The sequence below is a fragment of the Mirounga leonina genome, unplaced genomic scaffold (genome assembly GCF_011800145.1).
Source record: "Mirounga leonina isolate KUSES-001 unplaced genomic scaffold, KU_Mleo_1.0 Mir_200, whole genome shotgun sequence".
In the NCBI taxonomy this organism is placed as follows: Eukaryota; Metazoa; Chordata; class Mammalia; order Carnivora; family Phocidae; genus Mirounga; species Mirounga leonina.
In genome coordinates, this window is record NW_023270503.1 from 4,628,539 (window position 1) to 4,647,231 (window position 18,693).

The window sequence follows — 18,693 nt, forward strand, 5'->3', positions numbered from 1 at the left end:
TACCTTTGCATTTGCAGACTTTATTTGGAGCAAAATTCGTAAAACCATTGGGGAGGTCAAGATGCTCCAAAGCAAACTACAGTGATGTTGAGTGCCCTTGTGTTTTCCTCAGTGTTCTCACTTAACCTCACTCCGTTTATTCTCACCGTGGTAGCTTTTTATCCTTTTGCCTGTGTACTTTGTATAGAGATAGTGTGTATCTATATGATAACTTAAAGGATCTATGGGAAGTGTGTATACTTGTTTCTCACTTTCCCTGCTGCTGTACGCAGTTTGCCAGCTTTAGTTTAGTTCAGCTGTAGTTTTGTCAGCTTGAACAGACCAGTGTTCCAAGTCTCCAGGTGGATGAGTCTGTGACAGGTTAGAAAAGTTCATAATTTTGGCCAGTGGTCTAGCAAGGACTTTGTGGTATCCATCTCTTTCTGTTTGGTGGTACTTTATGTGATGGGCCTACCTGTTCATTTGCACAGAAACGAGAGCAAAAAAAGGAGCTGGGCCACGTCAATGGACTGGTGGACAAATCCAGCAAACGGACTACATCCCCCAGCAGTGATACTGACTTGCTGGACAGATCAGCCAGCAAAACTGAACTCAAGGCCATTGCCCACGCGCGGATCCTGGAGAGGAGAGCCAGCCGGCCTGGCACGCCCACATCCAACGCCAGCACAGAGACCCCGCCCTCTGAGCAGAATGACGTCGACGAGGACATCATTGACGTGGACGAGGAGCCCGTAGCAGCGGAGCCGGACTGTGTGCAGCCCCAGCTGCGGAGGCCCTTCGAGCTGCTGATCGCTGCTGCCATGGAGCGGAACCCCACCCAGTTTCAGTTGCCCAATGAACTGACTTGTACCACCGCGCTCCCAGGTTAGCCAAACTCTCGTGCGCCCCCCGCGCCCCCAGAGGGCTCCTGTCCTGCCAGAGAGCGGTGCTGCCTCTGGGGTCACTGTTCGCGGTGCCACTCTCGAGCTCCTGTTCTTTGTTCTCCTGAACATCTTTGAAGGTTTTAGCTTTTACTGTGCTTGTTCGGTTTTCTGTTTTCTGCCCTTCAACATACCACCTTTTTAAAAATATAGGTAATGGGGCGCCTGGGTGGCTCAGTTGGTTGGGCGACTGCCTTCGGCTCAGGTCATGATCCTGGAGTCCCGGGATCGAGTCCCACATCGGGCTCCCTGCTCAGCAGGGGTCTGCTTCTCCCTCTGCCCTCTTCCCTCTCGTGCTTTCTGTCTCTCATTCTCTCTCTCGCAAATAAATAAATAAAATCTTAAAAAATATATATATATATAGGTAATGTATTCTCATGGTTCGAAAGCCAAAAAATATGCAGAGGCTTAAAATGGAAAATTTCCCTTCCACCCCTGTCTGTCATTTGCCTCCTTTCTACTTCCTACCCCTCACAGGTAACCACTGTTTGGTCCTTGTGTATTTCCTCCTAGAATTTCTTTGTGCATATATAAGCAATTATAGATAATATGCTCAGTATTTTCCCTCTAACCAGCTTACTTGGTATGCTACTCTACACCTTGCTTTTTTCACTTCACAATATGCTCTAGAGAGCTTTCCATATTAATGTAGGCATTCCTCAGTTTTTCTTAACGGTTACATAATAGTGTATTATATAGATGTGCCATAACTTATTCAGCTGATTTCCTATTAATGGACGTTCAGGTTGTTCCTAATCTTTTGTTACTATAGATGGTGCTTCAACAAATAATTTTATAAATATATCATTGCGTACATGTGAGAGTATTTGGAGGGTCAATTCTTAGTGTTAGAATTATTGCTGGGTTATAACTATGCATTTATAGGGTTTTTTTGTTTGTTTGTTTTTATTTTTAAAGATTTTATTTATTTATTTGGCAGAGAGACATACAGCGAGAGAGGGAATACAAGCAGGGGGAGTGGGAGAGGGAGAAGCGGGCTTCCCGCCCAGCAGGGAGCCCGATACGGGGCTCAATCCCAGGACCCTGGGATCATGACCTGAGCCGAAGGCAGGTGCTTAAGGACTGAGCCACCCAGGCGCCCCATATGCATTTATAGTTTGATAAGATGTTGCCAAATTGCCCTTCATACCTTTTTTTTTTTTTTAATCAAGTCGTCTTCTACTTGATACCACAAAGCTTCTAGATGTTCTTTTCTTTTTCCCAGAGAAAGTGAAATTGGCAATCTTAAGAATCCTGGTCAGCCAGGAGGATGCATATGGAATCCAAGGTTTTCTGATTTCTGTACAAATGCGGTAAAATTATAGTCTTTTCCTCAGCCAGCTCCACAGAACAGTCTTCGTTGACTGTTTGACTCGGGTCCTTATATTCCTTAGGTTGCCAGTTTCTAACAACCTAAGCTTCTGACCGCTTCATGTTTGCAAAACACAGAGCTGTGTTTCTGCCTCGGAACGAGCGACTTCTGACCGTAGTTCTGATTTCTGTGTTCCTTTTCCTGCCTTCCTGCTCTTTTTCTCATTTGAAGCCAGCCCAGGGGGTCTCCGAGAGAGACCCATGTCTAGGCCATGGCACGTCCTTTTCCTGAGATCTCTTCTTTCACTTACTGTTGTTTCCATATCCCAGATTAGGGACTCTACATCCAAGAAAGCTCAGCACCATCAATTTCTCTTCTAGGTTCTAGCAAGAGGAGAAGAAAGGAGGAAACCACAGGGAAAAACGTTAAAAAGACACAGCACGAGTTAGATCACAATGGTCTTGTTCCCCTACCAGTCAAAGTCTGCTTCACATGCAACAGGTATTTTTCTTCCATCCTGAGGGCTCTTCTCCCATAGTCAGCAAATGATACGTTTTCTCTCTCCCGTCACCTCTTCCAAACCCTCTGTGTTAAATGTGGACAACCCACATTCGGATGGTATGAGTACAGAGACTGCGTGACCAATTGACCAGAGCCTTGACTATCTTAACAAATTCCCTGAAGTACCTGAGAACTGTGTTTATAAAGGCTCGGATGAGAGGAGTTGGACTTAAACAGAAGCAAGAGATAATTTGACTAGCTAGGAGGAGGAGCTCTGGCCAGCAGAGACACAGGTCCCTGGAAAAGGCACATAGCTTTTAAAGATGAGTTTAAAAGTAATACAAGTATCCATGGTAGCTAATATGCCTCAGACTGGATGACTTCCAAATGCCTCTAGGCTGCCCCAGTTGTAGCTTCCCTAAGACACTGGTTTCCTTCAGATAGGAGCTCCTCAGTGACAGGAACCAGCTGCTTCAATTACTGAAGCTGGACTTAGTGGCCTGGGTGTCTTAGAAGGGCAGGATAGCAGGAGAAAATAGCTATCAAAAAGAAACATGCCAAAGAAAAAAAAGAAATGTTCCACAGCAAAAGCTGTAGGGAACTAGATAGTAGAGCAGCAGAACTCTGAGCCAGGCCCAGACTGAGGCTCCGGTGCATCTCAGACACCCAAGGAGTATCCGTGGTTACAAGTCAAAATTGGTGTTTGCTGAAGCCCTTCCCTTGAACTATGCATACACGGATACATTACAGAATCCTTTCCCAGCACAACTTTCTCTCTGCGTGTGTCATTTTTGCTGAGTGCTGCATGCGGAAGAGACGTCTTTTCTTGCTGTAGTGTAAGACTCTAGAAACATGGCTAGAGGTTTTTTGTTTTGTTTTTTTTTTTAATGAGGTAGTTACTTTCTTTTAAGGAGTAGAAAGATCAGAGCAGAGTTGGCTACCTTCCCCTTGTGGGTACTGAGCATTGATCATTCCTGCTCTGACAGCCACTTTAGCTGTACTCCAAATAAACATTCACTTCCCCACAAGACACATTCCTCTTAGAAGAGAGAATAATGGAGAGCCTGGTGGTAGCCCCCAACTTCATCCATCTTCCTAATGGGGAGTGTAACTGATCACTGGGGGAGGAGGCTCTGGGAGAACGTGGTGAGGATTAAGGAGGAGAGGCTGTTCACAATGCAGAGTTGGTTTCAGTTTTCCCATCTTGCCACAGAAATGGCCTACAACTCTCTTTTGCAGGAGCTGCCGCGTGGCCCCTCTCATCCAGTGTGACTATTGCCCCCTCCTGTTCCACATGGACTGCCTCGAGCCACCGCTCACTGCCATGCCCCTGGGCAGATGGATGTGTCCGAATCACATCGAACATGTGGTGGTAAGCGCAGCATCAGCGTCGCCCCTTCACTTCTCTCTGGGCACAGCTGGGGCATGGACTGATTCGGTAGAAAGCAGGGTGGTAGGGTCAGCTTTGTACCAGAGTTCACTATAATCTCTCAGATACTAGATTCTGCAGACCATCCTACTCAGTTCTGATTATTTTGACATGCCTCAGCTGTGCATTTCGCCTTTTCCCGCAATGCCTTGTTTTAGCTGTACAGGCAGACTTGGTTGTTGATGCATAATTTCTTCCACAGTGAATTAAGCAGCTGATGCTACAGTTCTAAAAGGGGAGTATGTTAGATCCAACTTTTGGGAATAAATGCTCTCATGGTAGTTGCTTCCGTATTTTCCTGCCTCTTATTTTTAGAGGAGACAAACTAAGAAACTCTAAAACGTTTATTCTCCTATCTCAGGAATTATCACAGGCAGTCAACTCCCAGTAACTCGGGAGAGTTGAAGAATTGGCGTGGATAACAGTGTTCCAGTCAGCCATTTATTGAACACCGATGTGTCCTAGGCACCACATGAGGCTCTTTCCTGTCTCTCTAGTTTTTAACACCCACCTTGTCATGGTACATAATAGGTATTCAGTAAGTAAGTCATTGAATGAATGAATGGTGTGAGGGTCCTTTTATCTTCTCTCCCGGGAGTCTTGGGTGCATTTTCCAGATGCTTCCTGGGGCTCAAATGGAACTGTCCTTTGCTATCTCCAAAAGAGGCTTAAGCTTAGTCCCTTTCCTGTTAGGCCCTAAGAACAGTCATTTACAAGGTTGAATGGGTGAGGGCTTCAGAAGAGCAGCCCTTCCAGATTAACAAAAAGATTATAGCTTAAGACATTGTCTATCAGATGGTAGTATCTTTTGACCCTCAGCTTGACAGTGTGCTCCTCACGTTGCACTGAGGGACCGCAGTTATGGACTTGCACACATGGGCAAAAAGGTTGCTTTTGGCCTCTTCATTCGGCTAACACTGCTCAGAAGGGCTTAGCTAGGAGGAAGCTTCTCTCTGAGGCGCAGTTATGAGTGTTTCGTTTTGCCTCCTGCTGAACCAGAAAAAAACAACCATGAGCAGTATGCCCAAATATGAATCTTAAACAGCAGCTTTCCAATCGATGAAAAATTAATTAGGTAATTTTTTTATTAGCCACTTAGGGGTTTTTCCTACTTGACTAATTAGGCAGCTTCAGCACAGATCTTTTCTTTTGAATTAAAGTGTGCTGGACCAGATGCAGAAGCGGAAAAGCGGCGCAGGGTTTACGTGCCTTCTGTATATGCCGCTGCGTCCAGTCCGTTCTTCCTGCCCTTCGGCCTCTTGGAGCAGGCCAGGTTTTCCACCTTCTCTAGAGCAGGACTGTGAGATCCAGGTGGACTCGCTAACATTCCCTGGTATGTTGGAAGAGGAATAGGGCAGGGCACATGGGATTCTGGTGCTGATCCCTCCTGTCAGCCAAGCTCCTATATAGGAAACCGTCCTGCTTCCTGTGGGAGAGAGTGCCTTCTAGAAAGGGAGTCTGGGTCTCGAGGGCCAAGGCCTACATCTCCATTGAAACCTGTGCTCTGTTAGGGTACACTAGCAAAAGGTGATGCGAGCTGTCAGAGGCTGAATTTGAAGGGCATTTCTTGGCTAATTTTCTATTTCCTGTCCCCCTCAAGGCTCTCTAGGGAAGAGAACATAACAGTTTTCCCGTGCTAGACCAGGCAGAGCTGAGGGAGAACGTTTTATCCGTGTTCCTTGGCCCCCTGACAGGAGTGTTGACATACCAGCTCCTGACAGAAGGAACCTATTTGCCCAAGGGCTTCTATTTTTCGAACCTAGAGAATAGAGGTCATTGGGAAGGGGATGCCTTTTGAGGTTCGTTACAAGAGTGTGTCTGCTTTGTCCCTAGCTGAACCAGAAGAATATGACGCTGAGCAATCGGTGCCAGGTGTTTGACCGTTTCCAGGACACCATTTCACAGCATGTGGTCAAAGTGGACTTCCTGAACCGAATCCATAAGAAGCACCCTCCTAACCGCCGTCTGCTCCAGTCAGTCAGAAGAAGGAGCTTGAAGGTGAGTCCCCAGCCTGGTGCGGGCAGGGTGGTGGGCTTTGATTGTTTCCAGGGGATAGACAGGATCATGGGCCCGAATTGATAGACAGGGAGGCTGAAGCCCTGACATTTGTCTCTGGTGTCTCAACAAGTGCTGAATGTGACCGTATGTTCTCATACTTGAGGATAGAGGTCAGGATTATGAAGGCCAAGCTCCAAACTCTCCCGAGTTTCCAGTTCTCCTGAGGATCGGTGCTCTTTAGCCCCTTCCGCCAAACAGAGGTGCTCTGCTGTTGCTAACCCCTCTGCGGGCACTCGTGCTCTCTGTTCCTGGGAGACGGCCCCTTTCCCAGAGCTGCCTGGTGGGCTGAAGGTGAGGGGGATGAAGCAGAGGACCATATGGAAAGTGAGGAGCTATCCCAGCTGAGGAACTTAAGAGGAGAACGACTAAAGGAGAGTTAAATCTGTTGTTCCAGGCCGCTGGTAATACATCATGAATACTCCAAGTTGTGGCCTTGGCGGTAATAATACCTAACGTTTGTATCCACTTGACAGTTTGCTGAAGTGTGTCCGCAGAGATCGACAGAAAAAATCCCTTTGTTGAAAAGCATTTGGGGGTGTTGAGGCTGTTTTCATAGACCAGTCAGTTCCCTCATTCATTTAACCTGGAGAGCCCAACACTCTACACCCACACATATGCTTGATCTTTCTCTTCTGAGAAATCCCACAGTGCTCTGTGCCAGTGGGGACCAGCAATTCTCCAGTATGGCCACTTGGCGGCAGTCTCACTTTAACTCACTCACACCACTCCCGTCCCTTCCAGTGGATGTTAGCACCAGCAAGATGCTAACTATTGGAAATTGTATAACAATCTCTTAACTGTGTAAATATTTATACTTCAGTGCAAACATCAGTTTCCAAAATTAAATCAAGGTGTTTTCAGTTGGGGGTATTATAGACGTGGCATGTCTCATACCTTAGAGAAACAGATTTAAAAGTAAACTGTAGATTTGGAAGAGAGCCTGGTGGCTGAAATGAACAGGCCAAGAAGCCTTGATGAAATCCTGTCATTTTACAATGCCGCCTCCCTCTTTCTTTTTTTCTTTCTTAGAAGAGCGGGGGGGGGGGGGGGAGCAGAGAAAGAGAGAGAATCTCCATGCCCAGCACAGAGCCCAGCACGGGGCTCGATCTCACCACCCTGAGATCATGACCTGAGCTGAAATCAAGAATCAGACGCTTAACCAACTGAGCCACCCAGCTCCCCCCTTTTGTAAAGGTTTCCCTGTTCTTGAGAAAAATCCAAGGGCATGAATTGCCTGAAAAGCATTTTGTACTTAGACAATTTGAGAGTGAATTGAGGACAGTGGCGGAGACCTGCTCACCTCTCTCCTGGAACATGTTTATCACTGATGGAGCGCAGTGCAGCAAAATCAGCTTAAGAACTTTGTGTTTTTGTTGGGGTTTCCTCTTCCTGCTACTCCTTCACTCTTGGCCAGGGATTTGCCTACCATTCCATTCCTCCCCCTCCCATTCCTGGGTGACCTCGGACAAGCCCAAGGCACCGGCCATCACTGTTAATGGTGCTGACTCTCGATTCCACCTGCCTTGCCTTTCTCCTCCTATCCAGGTTCATATCTGCCTGCCCATCCCACAGACACTCCAGTCTCAACTTGCCCAAGACCAAAAGTCTTCTGCCTCCAAATCTGCTCTTCCTCTTGTATTTCCTGTTTCAGTAAATTACCACAATCTCCACCCAGCCCCTCAAACCAAAATTCTGGAAAGCATTTTCAGCTCTTCTTCCCTTATCCTCCATAAGGACTTGGTCACCAAATCTGTCCTCCAAATGTTTTCCAAATCCACCAAGTGCTTCCACACCTCTGTGCCTTATATGCTGCTCCCCTACCCTCTTCGTCTGCCTGGAAGTTCTCAACTTCTAAGGCTCATCTGTAATACTGCTTTCCTATAAAATCTTCCCTAATCTCAAATTCCTTTGCCACACCCCCAGACAGAAATGAACACTCTTCCTCTGTGTTTTTTATAGCTCCTGAGCATGCCTCTATCATAGGACCCATTACACTGGGTTGTAATGTTTCTGTTTATCTCTGCAACTAGACTGTGCGCTCCTTGAGGGCAGAGCTTAAGTTTTATTCATCTCTGGATCTCTAGGACTTGGGGCAGTACCCAGACTCAGGAGGTGCTCAATAAATATTAGTTGAGGGTGCCTGGGTGTCTCAACTAATTGGTTGGGTGACTGCCTTCGGCTCAGGTCATGATCCTGGAGTCCCAGGATTGAGTCCCGCATCGGGCTCCTTGCTCAGGAGGGAGTCTGCTTCTCCCTCTGACCCTCCCCCCTCTCATGTGGTCTCTCTCTCTCATTCTCCCTCTCAAATAAATAAATAAAAATCTTTAAAAAAAAAATAAGTATTAGTTGAATGTATGAATGACTCTTTGCTTGTGTGGCTCTTTCATTCTTACATGGTATGATTCAGAATGTGTCTTCTGTCTTTGTACAACAAAGAGGTCTTCAGTTGTTTCATTAGTCATGAATGGATGGATGAAGAAAACTGACCTTGGGCGCCTGGGTGGCTCAGTTGGTTAAGCGACTGCCTTCGGCTCAGGTCATGATCCCGGAGTCCCGGGATCGAGTCCCACATCGGGCTCCCTGCTCGGCGGGGAGTCTGCTTCTCCCTCTAACCCTACCCTCTCTTGCGTGCTCTCTCTCACTCTCTCTCTCAAATAAATAAATAAAATCTTTAAAAAAAAAAAAAAAACCTGACCTTGACTGAGTGCTTGTCACAGGCCAGGCCTCATGCTGAGCATTTCCACTGTGAATATGACCTCCTTTAACTTTTTACCTCTCAGATACTGCTCACTCACCTCCCAAACTTGATGCTGAGCAGCCTAGAGTACCGCTGTGAAGCTGTGTCCAGAGTCAGTCTTACACTTCTTAGGCCAAGGCAGGGGGTGGGCAGGGCACATGCCTGCTGTTTCCAGTTCTTGCCTTCTCAGGCTCATGTGTGTGTGTGTGTGTGTGTGTGTGTGTGTCTGAGGCACCGAGCAGTTGCAGCCCACTGAGCCTCCTTGTCCTACTAGACCCCAGAGTGCATGATGGTCTCTTGGGCATCGGCACCACAAGCAGAAAAATGCGGCCAGGGCTGAATCAACTGGACGTGTCAGCACCATCTCCCTCTCCTTCCTCCTCCTGTCTGTCCTAAACAGGTTCCTGATGCTATCAAATCTCAGTACCAGTTTCCACCCCCTCTCATTGCACCCGCGGCCATTCGGGATGGGGAGCTGATCTGCAATGGGATCCCTGAGGAATCACAGACGCACCTTTTGAACTCTGAGCACTTAGCCACCCAGGCAGAGCAGCAAGAGGTGAGTGAAGGCAGGGTCGGGATTCCAGAGCCAGTCTTTCATCTCACCACAGCGGTGACTGGAGATAGCCTCAGTGCCATTCCCACCCCCATCTTCTGCAACCCCCCCCCCACCCTCATCCCCCAAGAGTTGACTCTTCCAGAGAGAACTCCTGGCCGATATTCTGAGGCAAGTAAAAGAAGTCCAGAGTCAGCCGGTCTGCTTCTCCATTGGCCCCCCAGTGTGCTGTGAGACGGGCACCTCCGTCTCGTAGAAAGAGCTCAGCAGACCCGTAGAGAGGTTAGGCGGTAGCTGAGCACACAGCAGTTGCTGCATGTTGGTTCACAAGGTGAGCCGTAGGGGCGGAGCCCGAACGGGAACCCCGAGCTCTGCTGACCAGGGTGCCGCCTGCTGAGCGTACCAGCAAGTCTTGCTTGGGACTGGAAGTGGAATCCTGGCAGAAGTCAAGCACACCTTTCCTGGGCGTTTGCGATGGGACCTCGGAAACGGTGCTTATCAGCTGTGCTGTAGCCCTGGCCACTGGGGCAGGAAGGACCAGCGCCTCCCAGGCCTCTCACCCTCCTCTCCTCTCCTCTCCTTCCGTTGCAGTGGCTCTGTAGTGTTGTTGCGCTCCAGTGCAGCATATTGAAACATTTATCTGCTAAGCAGATGCCTTCGCAGTGGGACTCTGAACAGACAGAGAAGGCTGATATTAAGCCTGTTATTGTGACTGACAGCTCAATCACCACCTCCCTGCAAACAGCTGACAAGGCACCTACACCTTCCCACTGCCCCTTGTCCTGCCCCTCAGGGATTAGCACCCAGAATTCCCTGAGCTGCTCTCCACCCCACCAGCCCCCAGCCCTAGAGGACATCAGCTGCAGTTCTTGTGCGGAAAAATCCAAGAAAGCCCCCTGCGGGACTGCCAACGGGCCAGTGAGCACAGAGGTGAAAGCCAATGGCCCACACCTCTACAGCAACCCCACTGATTCCACGGACCCCCGGCGACTTCCAGGCGCCAACACCCCCTTACCAGGCCTCTCCCACCGGCAAGGCTGGCCCCGGCCCCTCACGCCACCAGCGGCTGGGGGGCTTCAGAACCACACCGTCGGCATCATTGTGAAGACAGAGAATGCCACTGGCCCCAGCTCTTGCCCCCAGAGGAGTTTGGTTCCTGTCCCAAGCCTGCCCCCTTCCATTCCCAGCTCTTGTGCCAGCATCGAGAACACCAGCACTTTGCAAAGAAAGACTGTCCAATCACAGATAGGACCTCCGTTGACAGAGTCAAGGCCACTGGGCTCACCCCCAAATGCCACCCGGGTGCTTACTCCCCCCCAAGCAGCAGGAGATGGTATCTTGGCCACAGGAGCCAACCAACGATTCTGCTCACCAGCGCCATCATCAGGTGAGTGCTGCTCAGTCTCGGGGTAATTTGGATCCAGTCCTTTCATGTTCTTCCTGGCAGTTAAACTTCAAAAAACACTTATATTCCTGTGAATATTTCAGAGGACTTCGGTCTCTCTCTTATTTGCCCTCCCCACATGTATGTGAGAGAAGAGAAGGCACGCGTTAACTTGTCCCCGTTTCATTGGTGGGATTGCTTAGGCTCTGAAAGTGTAAGTGATTTCCTCTAGGTGACCTACCGAGTCAGTGGCAGGATTGGAACTATGGCTGGGTCTCCCGACTCCCCTCCCCACACCTTTCAGGCCTAGTCTTCCACGTGTTTATGTTCCATCTCCTTAGAGGAAGGCAGCCTGCTCTGTGGAGCCGTTGTGGCCAGCCCGAGGTTCTAGGCGATGGCCTCCGTGTTTCAGGATCCACACCAGAGACCAGATCACACCTAATCTAGATTCGCAGAGCCCACTCATGTGAAGGAGCTTCCAGGTCAGGGAAAGCAGGGATAGAAAGCAACACTGCCTTTCAGAATAGCTGCAGAGCGACATGCCCACAGAGGTTGGCCTGGCCCAAAAGCTCACCCTTGGGCCGCGTGCAGAAAGTGTGGACCTGCTCTCTCAGCTGTCCCCAGTCAGCACTCCAGACCTCGAGATTGCTGACCCCAGCATCTGAACCAGGTTTCAGATGCTGCTGGAACCCCCTGTGGTCTCTCCCGTCTGAACTGAAGCTGGCCTCCTAGTCAGCTGGGAGTCTCGGTAACCAGGTGACTGTGACTTCTCTGCATGGGGGCCCCTGGTCCCAGGATGGCCCCTACCTTCAGGCTCTTTTCCTGTCTCTGTTTACCTCTTAATACGGGCCTGGATAGGTGCTGCACCCTGTGAGTGGAACTTCAGGAGGCAGGAGTTACAGGGGCAGGCATAGAGGCAGCCGGGAGGTAGTGACGGCCCAGAGAACAAAGCCACCCCACCGCGTTCCCCAGAGCAGTAGATTTCACCAGTTCTTGGTGCTCTGGAGACTCCTGCGTGCCCGGGTGCCTTGTCGTTCCATCTGCCCTTCCTCACCACACATTTTTAGCTCTAGGAGTTCCAGAGCCTATGGGGTGAGAGTCAAGAAGGGAACATCACCTTGGGTCCGAAATCCAGACCTGTCTCGGCAGTGGGGGATTGGACCGGTGGGTTTCCCTCAGGCGACGTAAGTAACAGTCTTCCTGCTCCGTCCCCAGATGGCAAGGTCAGCCCCGGCACGCTACCCATAGGAAGCGCTTTAACCGTACCCTCTTTCCCAGCCAACTCTACTGCCATGGCGGACCTCACCAGCTCGCTGCGAGCGCTCACGGACGCTCATGGAGGTGAGTGAGTGAGCTGTGCCCTTCCACCAGCTGCTGCGGGAAGGTGCCGTCCCTGTGCAGCTTTCCAGCCCAGTTGGTTCAGAAAGGAACCGAAGGAATGCCTGAGCTCCCAGGGCTGGGGAGGCGGGTTAAGAAAGCAAGCCCCTCCTACCCCTGCCTTCCACACCTCATAATCAGAGGTGAAGGGAGAGCAGAGCCGGCTGAGCGTGTGAGGCCAGCTAAAACCAGGAGGGCCTTGTTCCCCAAGTCGGAGAGAACGGAGGCACCGCTTGCCCTCTGTGCAGAGAGGGTGGGTAGAAAATCTAAGCCTCGGTGTCGGCCAGCCAGCCCTCCCCACCTCACGCAGGCAGGGGGTTTCTCTTGCTCTGCCTCCCCAGGACCACCGGACCTAAAATCAAGCCTCCCACCTCCAAGAGGCAGCTGCCCAGGTGGCACCGGGGCCCATCTCTCACTGCACATGGCTAGGGAGATGCCCAGCTCTGGATCCTTACGCCACTTCGTCCTCTCTGCTGTTCGAGAACAATCACTTGGCTAGATTTCAGAAATGCTAAACTATTTGCTTTGTGACCCTCACCTAATTCCACATTCCATTTCCTCCTCAGCTGCTTTTTAATCTTTCTCTTTGGTTAATAGAAATCGAGATAAATATGCTGGACGAGAAGCTGATCAAGTTTCTGGCCTTGCAGAGAATACATCAGCTTTTCCCCTCCCGGGTCCAAGCGTCACCAGTCAGTGTCGGGGCGCATCCGCTGGCTGCTGGAGGGCACCACACAGAAGGTGCGCACGCACACACCTGCCCCCACGGTGCACCATCTAGCCTCCCCTGTGTGTGTGAGGGGTCTCGGTTTTCGGTATCTCAGTGCTCCGTGTGTGCCTTTAACGGGCTTAATAAAGCACCAGGGTTTCTTCCCCCAGAAAGCAGGAACAGAAAGGCAACCACAACTTTCACGTCAGACTTGGGGAAGTCTGCTGTGACTTTCTCTCATGCTCATCCACTTCGAGACACACAGAGCAGCCACGAGTGCCTTTGGGTATATGTGGTACGCTTTCCGCTGAACTGCTTTCAAATATTTGGGTTATGAAAGTTTCCCAAAAGGCAATTTTTCAAGTTCAAGGTGAGAAGCAAAATAACAGTAACAGTTGAGCTAGCCTCCTGGAAGTTCTTCCCAAGAGTTTAACTGCTTAGGCTATTCCTTTGAGCATTAACCCTTAATGAGCCTTACTGATTGAAATTGTGGGAAACGCAGAGCTGACCTACAGCATCAGAATCTACATTTTAACAGGATCCCTAGTTGATTCATATGCACACTGAAGTTTGAGAAACGCTGGTCCGTGCGTTCTGTTTTGCATGGCCTCCCTCTGGTATCATCTGGTCTATCCCCTATAAGCCAGTCAGCAGCCCAGGAACTTAAATTACTTTCATCTTTGAATTCTATGACCATCTTCAAAGATGGTCCCTCTTGCCCCGTGTTGGAAATGCTGTGGGTGGGGGGAGAGCATCACCCTGAAGCAGCCCAGTGTCCAAGGTGAGTTTGGCAAGATGACTCATCTAGTGGGATTATTTTCTCTGGGCCACGAGCCGAAGGCCCGGGTTCTTCGGGTTTATGTTTGGGGCCTCAGGTTCTGAGTTTCTGAATGATCCTATCCCTGTGTTTGTCTTGTAGTGCAAAGAAAGGAGGTACAGGCCCGAGCTGTGTTCTACCCTCTCTTAGGGTTGGGAGGAGCTGTGAACATGTGCTATCGAACCCTCTACATCGGGACAGGTGAGCCCAGCTGCGAGAGGTGCCGAATCTCTTCAGCCCTAAATACTATTAGCCTTACCCACAGAGGCCAGAAAGGGGTGAGGGAAAACCCTCTCCAGGGCTGAGTGGTTTAACCCAGCAGCTATCCAGGCAGGAGGAACTAAGAAAGGAGATTATCAGCTGCTTCTCTTCCCTGGCTCGAGCCCTTTTGCTCTGGGCCCAGCATGACCTCAGGAGAGAGGAGTCAGCTCTGATTGCTGCCCAGTGAGCCATTTTAAGCACGCAGGAAATAACCGAGCAGAGGGCACATACTTTGTCCCTGGAGGTCTTTGAAAAAGTGATGGGCCTCACACAACCCTAACCTTTACTTAGTCCTGTATCTTGTACAGAGGGACAGTCTGCTTAGCCCACGGCCCAGAAATCTCCTTTCTTTGCGATGACAGGCTTTATGAGCCCTGTACCCCGTGTCGTGCTGTCACGGTAATAACCAGGAGCTCACTCGTCCCTTCTGGGCAATAGCCGCATGTTCTAGACGAGATCAGCTGGCAGGGACAGCCGTTCTTTCGAAGGGGATTGGAAAAGAAATCCGTTTTTGTTCAAAAGTACAAGGACGGGGCCCCAAGCTAGCGCCCCCTCCCCCAGGCCTTACAGTACCTGCCCCGGCGTTGACTCCCGGCCCCCCGCCCTCCCCGTGCATACGCCTTACAGTCTTGTTCTCTGCCTGCCTTTACCTCTCCTGCTGCCACTTGCAGGAGCTGACATGGACGTGTGCCTTACAAACTACGGTCACTGTAACTACGTGTCCGGGAAACACGCCTGCATATTCTACGATGAGGTGAGGGATGGGGATGGGGTGGGAGGGAGCTCTCCCCACCTGAGGCCTCTCCTAGGCACTGGGGTTTTTTGTTCAGTGTCCTGGGTGAGGGGAAGGGGGGCGGGGAGGTCTTCTCCTCTTCTTCCCTCCCTGTCATTTCTGGAGGAGAAGAGTCTCGGTGTGAAAGGGCGTCTTACCGCGGCTACCGCTCCCTAGGAGCAGGGCTGCCATTTCTCCTGAGGTTGGTCACAGGCTCAGCAGGGGAAGCCCGCCTGAAAGCAGGGCAGGGGACCAGCATAGAAGGAAGCCAAGCTCTCTGTGCCAGTGAATAGCATTTCAACAGGAGCCAGTGCCGAGGAGGCAGAGGAAAGGAGCGGTGGGAGAGCAAGGGTGGGGAGTGGGGGGCACTGGGAAGGAAGGCTTCCCTGAGGAGGTGAGTCTTGAGCCCTGTTCTAAAGAGACAGGGAAGCGGGGCTTGACTGGGGAAGAAAGAGAGCTCCCCAGGTAGAGCAGCACAGCCTTCTCCATGTGTCCTCTCTCCCCTTAGCCCCAGGCCCCACGCAGCAGACCACACATCTTATCTTCCCTCCTCCTCCTCAGAATACCAAACATTATGAGCTGTTAAACTACAGTGAGCACGGGACAACGGTGGACAATGTGCTGTATTCCTGTGACTTCTCTGAGAAGACCCCGCCAACCCCCCCAAGCAGTATTGTTGCCAAAGTGCAGAGTGTCATCAGTAAGTCGGACCCTGTGGCCCCAAAGCCGGCCTTTTTTGGACATTGTGTTAAGACCGCCGTCAGGGTGGCTCTGGCTTGCTGCCGATGACCGGCTCTCTTGCCTTCCCGGTCCCATCGGCCAAGCTCTCCTCGCTTGGGGGCCCAGGGAGAGCCACCGAGAAGCCAGTCCTGTGCGTGCGCCCACCTGCTTGGGGACTTCAGGCTCCCCTGGCCCTTTCCCGGTGTCCCGCAGCCATGGCAGACAGCCCCGGGTGGGTTGGCCGCTTCACTGTTCTCTCCCGGTGACCACGCTCCTTCTTCCCAGGGCGCCGCCGGCACCGGAAGCAGGGTGAAGAGCCAAGTGAGGAGGCAGCCATGATGAGCTCCCAGGCCCAGGGCCCACAGCGGAGACCCTGCAACTGCAAAGCCAGCAGCTCAAGCTTGATCGGGGGCAGTGGGGCCGGCTGGGAGGGCACCGCCTTACTGCACCACGGCAGCTACATCAAGCTGGGCTGCCTGCAGTTTGTCTTCAGCATCACCGAGTTCGCGACCAGACAGCCCCGAGGCGATGCTGGCCTGCTGCAGGACGGGGTCTTGGCCGAGAAGCTGTCTCTCAAGCCCCACCAGGGCCCCGTGCTGCGCTCCAACTCCGTTCCCTAGGACCGGCGGCTGCCCCGTCACGTGACCGCCTGGCCGCCCAACCCAAGACTCCTGCAATGCAAAAATGTACACAAACCAAGCCCGGGTTTTTTTCTATACTCCACCAGAAACCCTTCAACTACAATCTTTGCATGAAATGAAGAAAACCTTTTGACTGTTTTTTAAAAATCCTTTTTCTTTTCTCAAGTTCTAGGGGGCATTTGCACATATATTTGTACTCAACATTTCATGGGAAAGCGGCAGACCCGAGCTGAGGAACAGCGTGGGCAGGGAGGGGAAGGCCGATGGTCTGGACACTTCCTCCAACACAAGACCGTTCCCCACCCACCTCCTGCTCCCTCCCCCTCGCCCGCCGTTGTAAAATAATCAGAAACTTGTTCTATTTTGTGGCAGTGACAATAGTTTTATATTAAAAGAAAAAATACAGTTTTCATACAGCAAAATCTATACAATATCATTGTTTTATTTAATATAAAGATCGCTACCCACCCTACTTCGTGGTCCCCACCCTCCAAGTTACTTTCCCTTTCTGCAGCGGTTGCACGACAGCTAGCTACTGTGTATTCGGGACAAATGAGAAATGAATTCTTCTTCTGGCTGTCCATCTATTTTATTTCAAATAAGGAAAAGTGTATTTGGATTTTGTGTAAATACATCTAGTGATGACATTTTTTCAATGTTTTTAAAACCTGTACAGTACTACATGTGGTAGAGCGTTTTCTTCAAATTGTCTATTGTAGCAAAAACGTTTTTGTCGTAAACCTGTTTCGTCTCCTTTTTTTGTTCTCTTGCCACTCTCTCCTGTTCCTCCCACCCCACCCCAAGTAGTACCAATGTACATAGTAATTGTAATGTTTTAGACTTTACAGAAACTTTCCTGTATTCTGTATATAAAAAAACAAAAATACTTCAAATTATGTTTTCTGCCTGTCTGTCCTACCTGTCATCACCCTTAGAGGGGACCCTCCCCAAGATCCTGGTCGCAGTCTCATTGAACTAGTCTCATTCCCAGACACTCAGTCCCCAAGGGAAGGCAGGAGAGCGGAGGTCTGGGAGAAAAGTGAGCCCAAGGTGGATGTGGGAAAGTGGAGGGCTAGGGGTGCATTGGCGGGGTCGGGCCAGGGGTGGGGTGGGGCTCTTGTCTGGCTTTATGGGTGACTTGAGGGAATCATTTGACATGACCGCATACTGCAAGAATCCGAGAGTGCAGGCCCTCGCTCTTCCCTGCTGACTCCCAAACCAAGATAATAAAACAGGAGCTGTCTTTGAGACCTCTGCATTCTGGCCTAGAAACTTTAACCTCAGGAGTTGGGGCTGCTTTTAGTTGCAGTTGTTTGCTATCATTTGATTCATCAATCCTGGGAGAAGCCAACACCTGGCTCTGTCCTTCTGCTGTCAGCCTGAGCGGGGCAGGCAGCAACTCCTGCAAGTATCACTTGAGTTCCTCCTCTGTGCATGGCCTTTGCTGGGACTTTGGGCTTGGTCTACAGAACTTGCTGTGAGCAATCAGCTAGACAGATACGACTCCTGCCTCTCGGAGCCTAGAATCTAGTGTGGAGCCATCTGTCAGTTCAAGCGTCTCTGGGAGGCACCATGAAGAAAAAGGAGAGATCCGATCTCTAGACCAGTGGAGCCACAGCTTACATGACTAGCAATCCTAACTTCCCTACAATTGCAGCTTCTCATCAGAAGAGGAATCTACTGCATCACCTTAATTCTGAGGCCGAGAAGCCTCTCATCAAACCAAGCTCCCATCCTTTCCACCTCTCAGACCTGACGTGGAAACTTTCTCTGGAAGTTTTTCCTGAAGACAAGTCTTCAACTCCTTAGAGATCACCTGTGTGTCTATCCCAGCAGTGTTCGAGGACGTGGTACCTGTTGGCATGTCGGGAATTTGCCTTGAGGATGGAGAATGCACCCATTTGTTTCATTAATATTCCATTCCCAGCTTCATCCCACAGCGTCTACAACTGAACCCCAAACCCGTGGTGCAGCCAAGTAGGAAACTTCTCTCCTCCCTGAGTCGGGTCTGTCTCTGGCTTCCACCTCCCGCCCGGCTTTATCTCCACCACTCTGCTCCCCCGGCCCTGATGGGCAGAAACGTAACGTTCTGCTCAGTATTCCCACGGCTAACCACACTGCTGGGCACACTGTGTCAGACAGGGGGTGCTCAGTTGTAAAGGTTTTCTCAGGCAAGTCCTTGTCCTGGCAAGTCACCTGGCCAGCAGTCCCCTTACCCGTGCCTCCCTAGCTGTCCCCACCAACCTTGCCATCATAGTCACTTCTTCCATTGAGTCATGGAGCTTCTTTACCTGTTTCTACCACCTGTGAGGACCATCCCAGAGAAATTTCCTCCCGGAAGTCAGACAACAGATTTTGTATTTTATTCTCTTCCTGCTTCCCTTCAGAAATGTAGGGGATGGGGGGGTGGGGGATGAGCAAAGGCAGAGAGATAGAGGCAGCTAATGAATGAGTGAATCCTAACAGCCCTGAACGGATGGTGCCACCCTGACCGCTGCG

At 50.6% G+C, this 18,693-nt stretch overlaps 1 protein-coding gene across 1 annotated transcript in view; it reads left to right on the plus strand.

Annotated features, from left to right (window-relative positions):
• Nucleotides 1-17,090, plus strand: part of PHF12 (PHD finger protein 12) — a 41,024-nt gene extending 23,934 nt beyond the window's left edge. The window contains exons 4-15 of the mRNA XM_035027685.1: nt 471-864; nt 2,613-2,733; nt 3,973-4,105; nt 5,996-6,160; nt 9,358-9,516; nt 10,105-10,900; nt 12,113-12,238; nt 12,872-13,015; nt 13,903-14,001; nt 14,733-14,815; nt 15,395-15,533; nt 15,839-17,090. Coding sequence (XP_034883576.1) covers nt 471-864; nt 2,613-2,733; nt 3,973-4,105; nt 5,996-6,160; nt 9,358-9,516; nt 10,105-10,900; nt 12,113-12,238; nt 12,872-13,015; nt 13,903-14,001; nt 14,733-14,815; nt 15,395-15,533; nt 15,839-16,173 — 2,694 coding nt within the window. The 3' untranslated portion in view covers nt 16,174-17,090. The remainder of the gene's footprint in view (nt 1-470; nt 865-2,612; nt 2,734-3,972; nt 4,106-5,995; nt 6,161-9,357; nt 9,517-10,104; nt 10,901-12,112; nt 12,239-12,871; nt 13,016-13,902; nt 14,002-14,732; nt 14,816-15,394; nt 15,534-15,838) is intronic.
• Nucleotides 17,091-18,693: the final 1,603 nt, after the last annotated feature.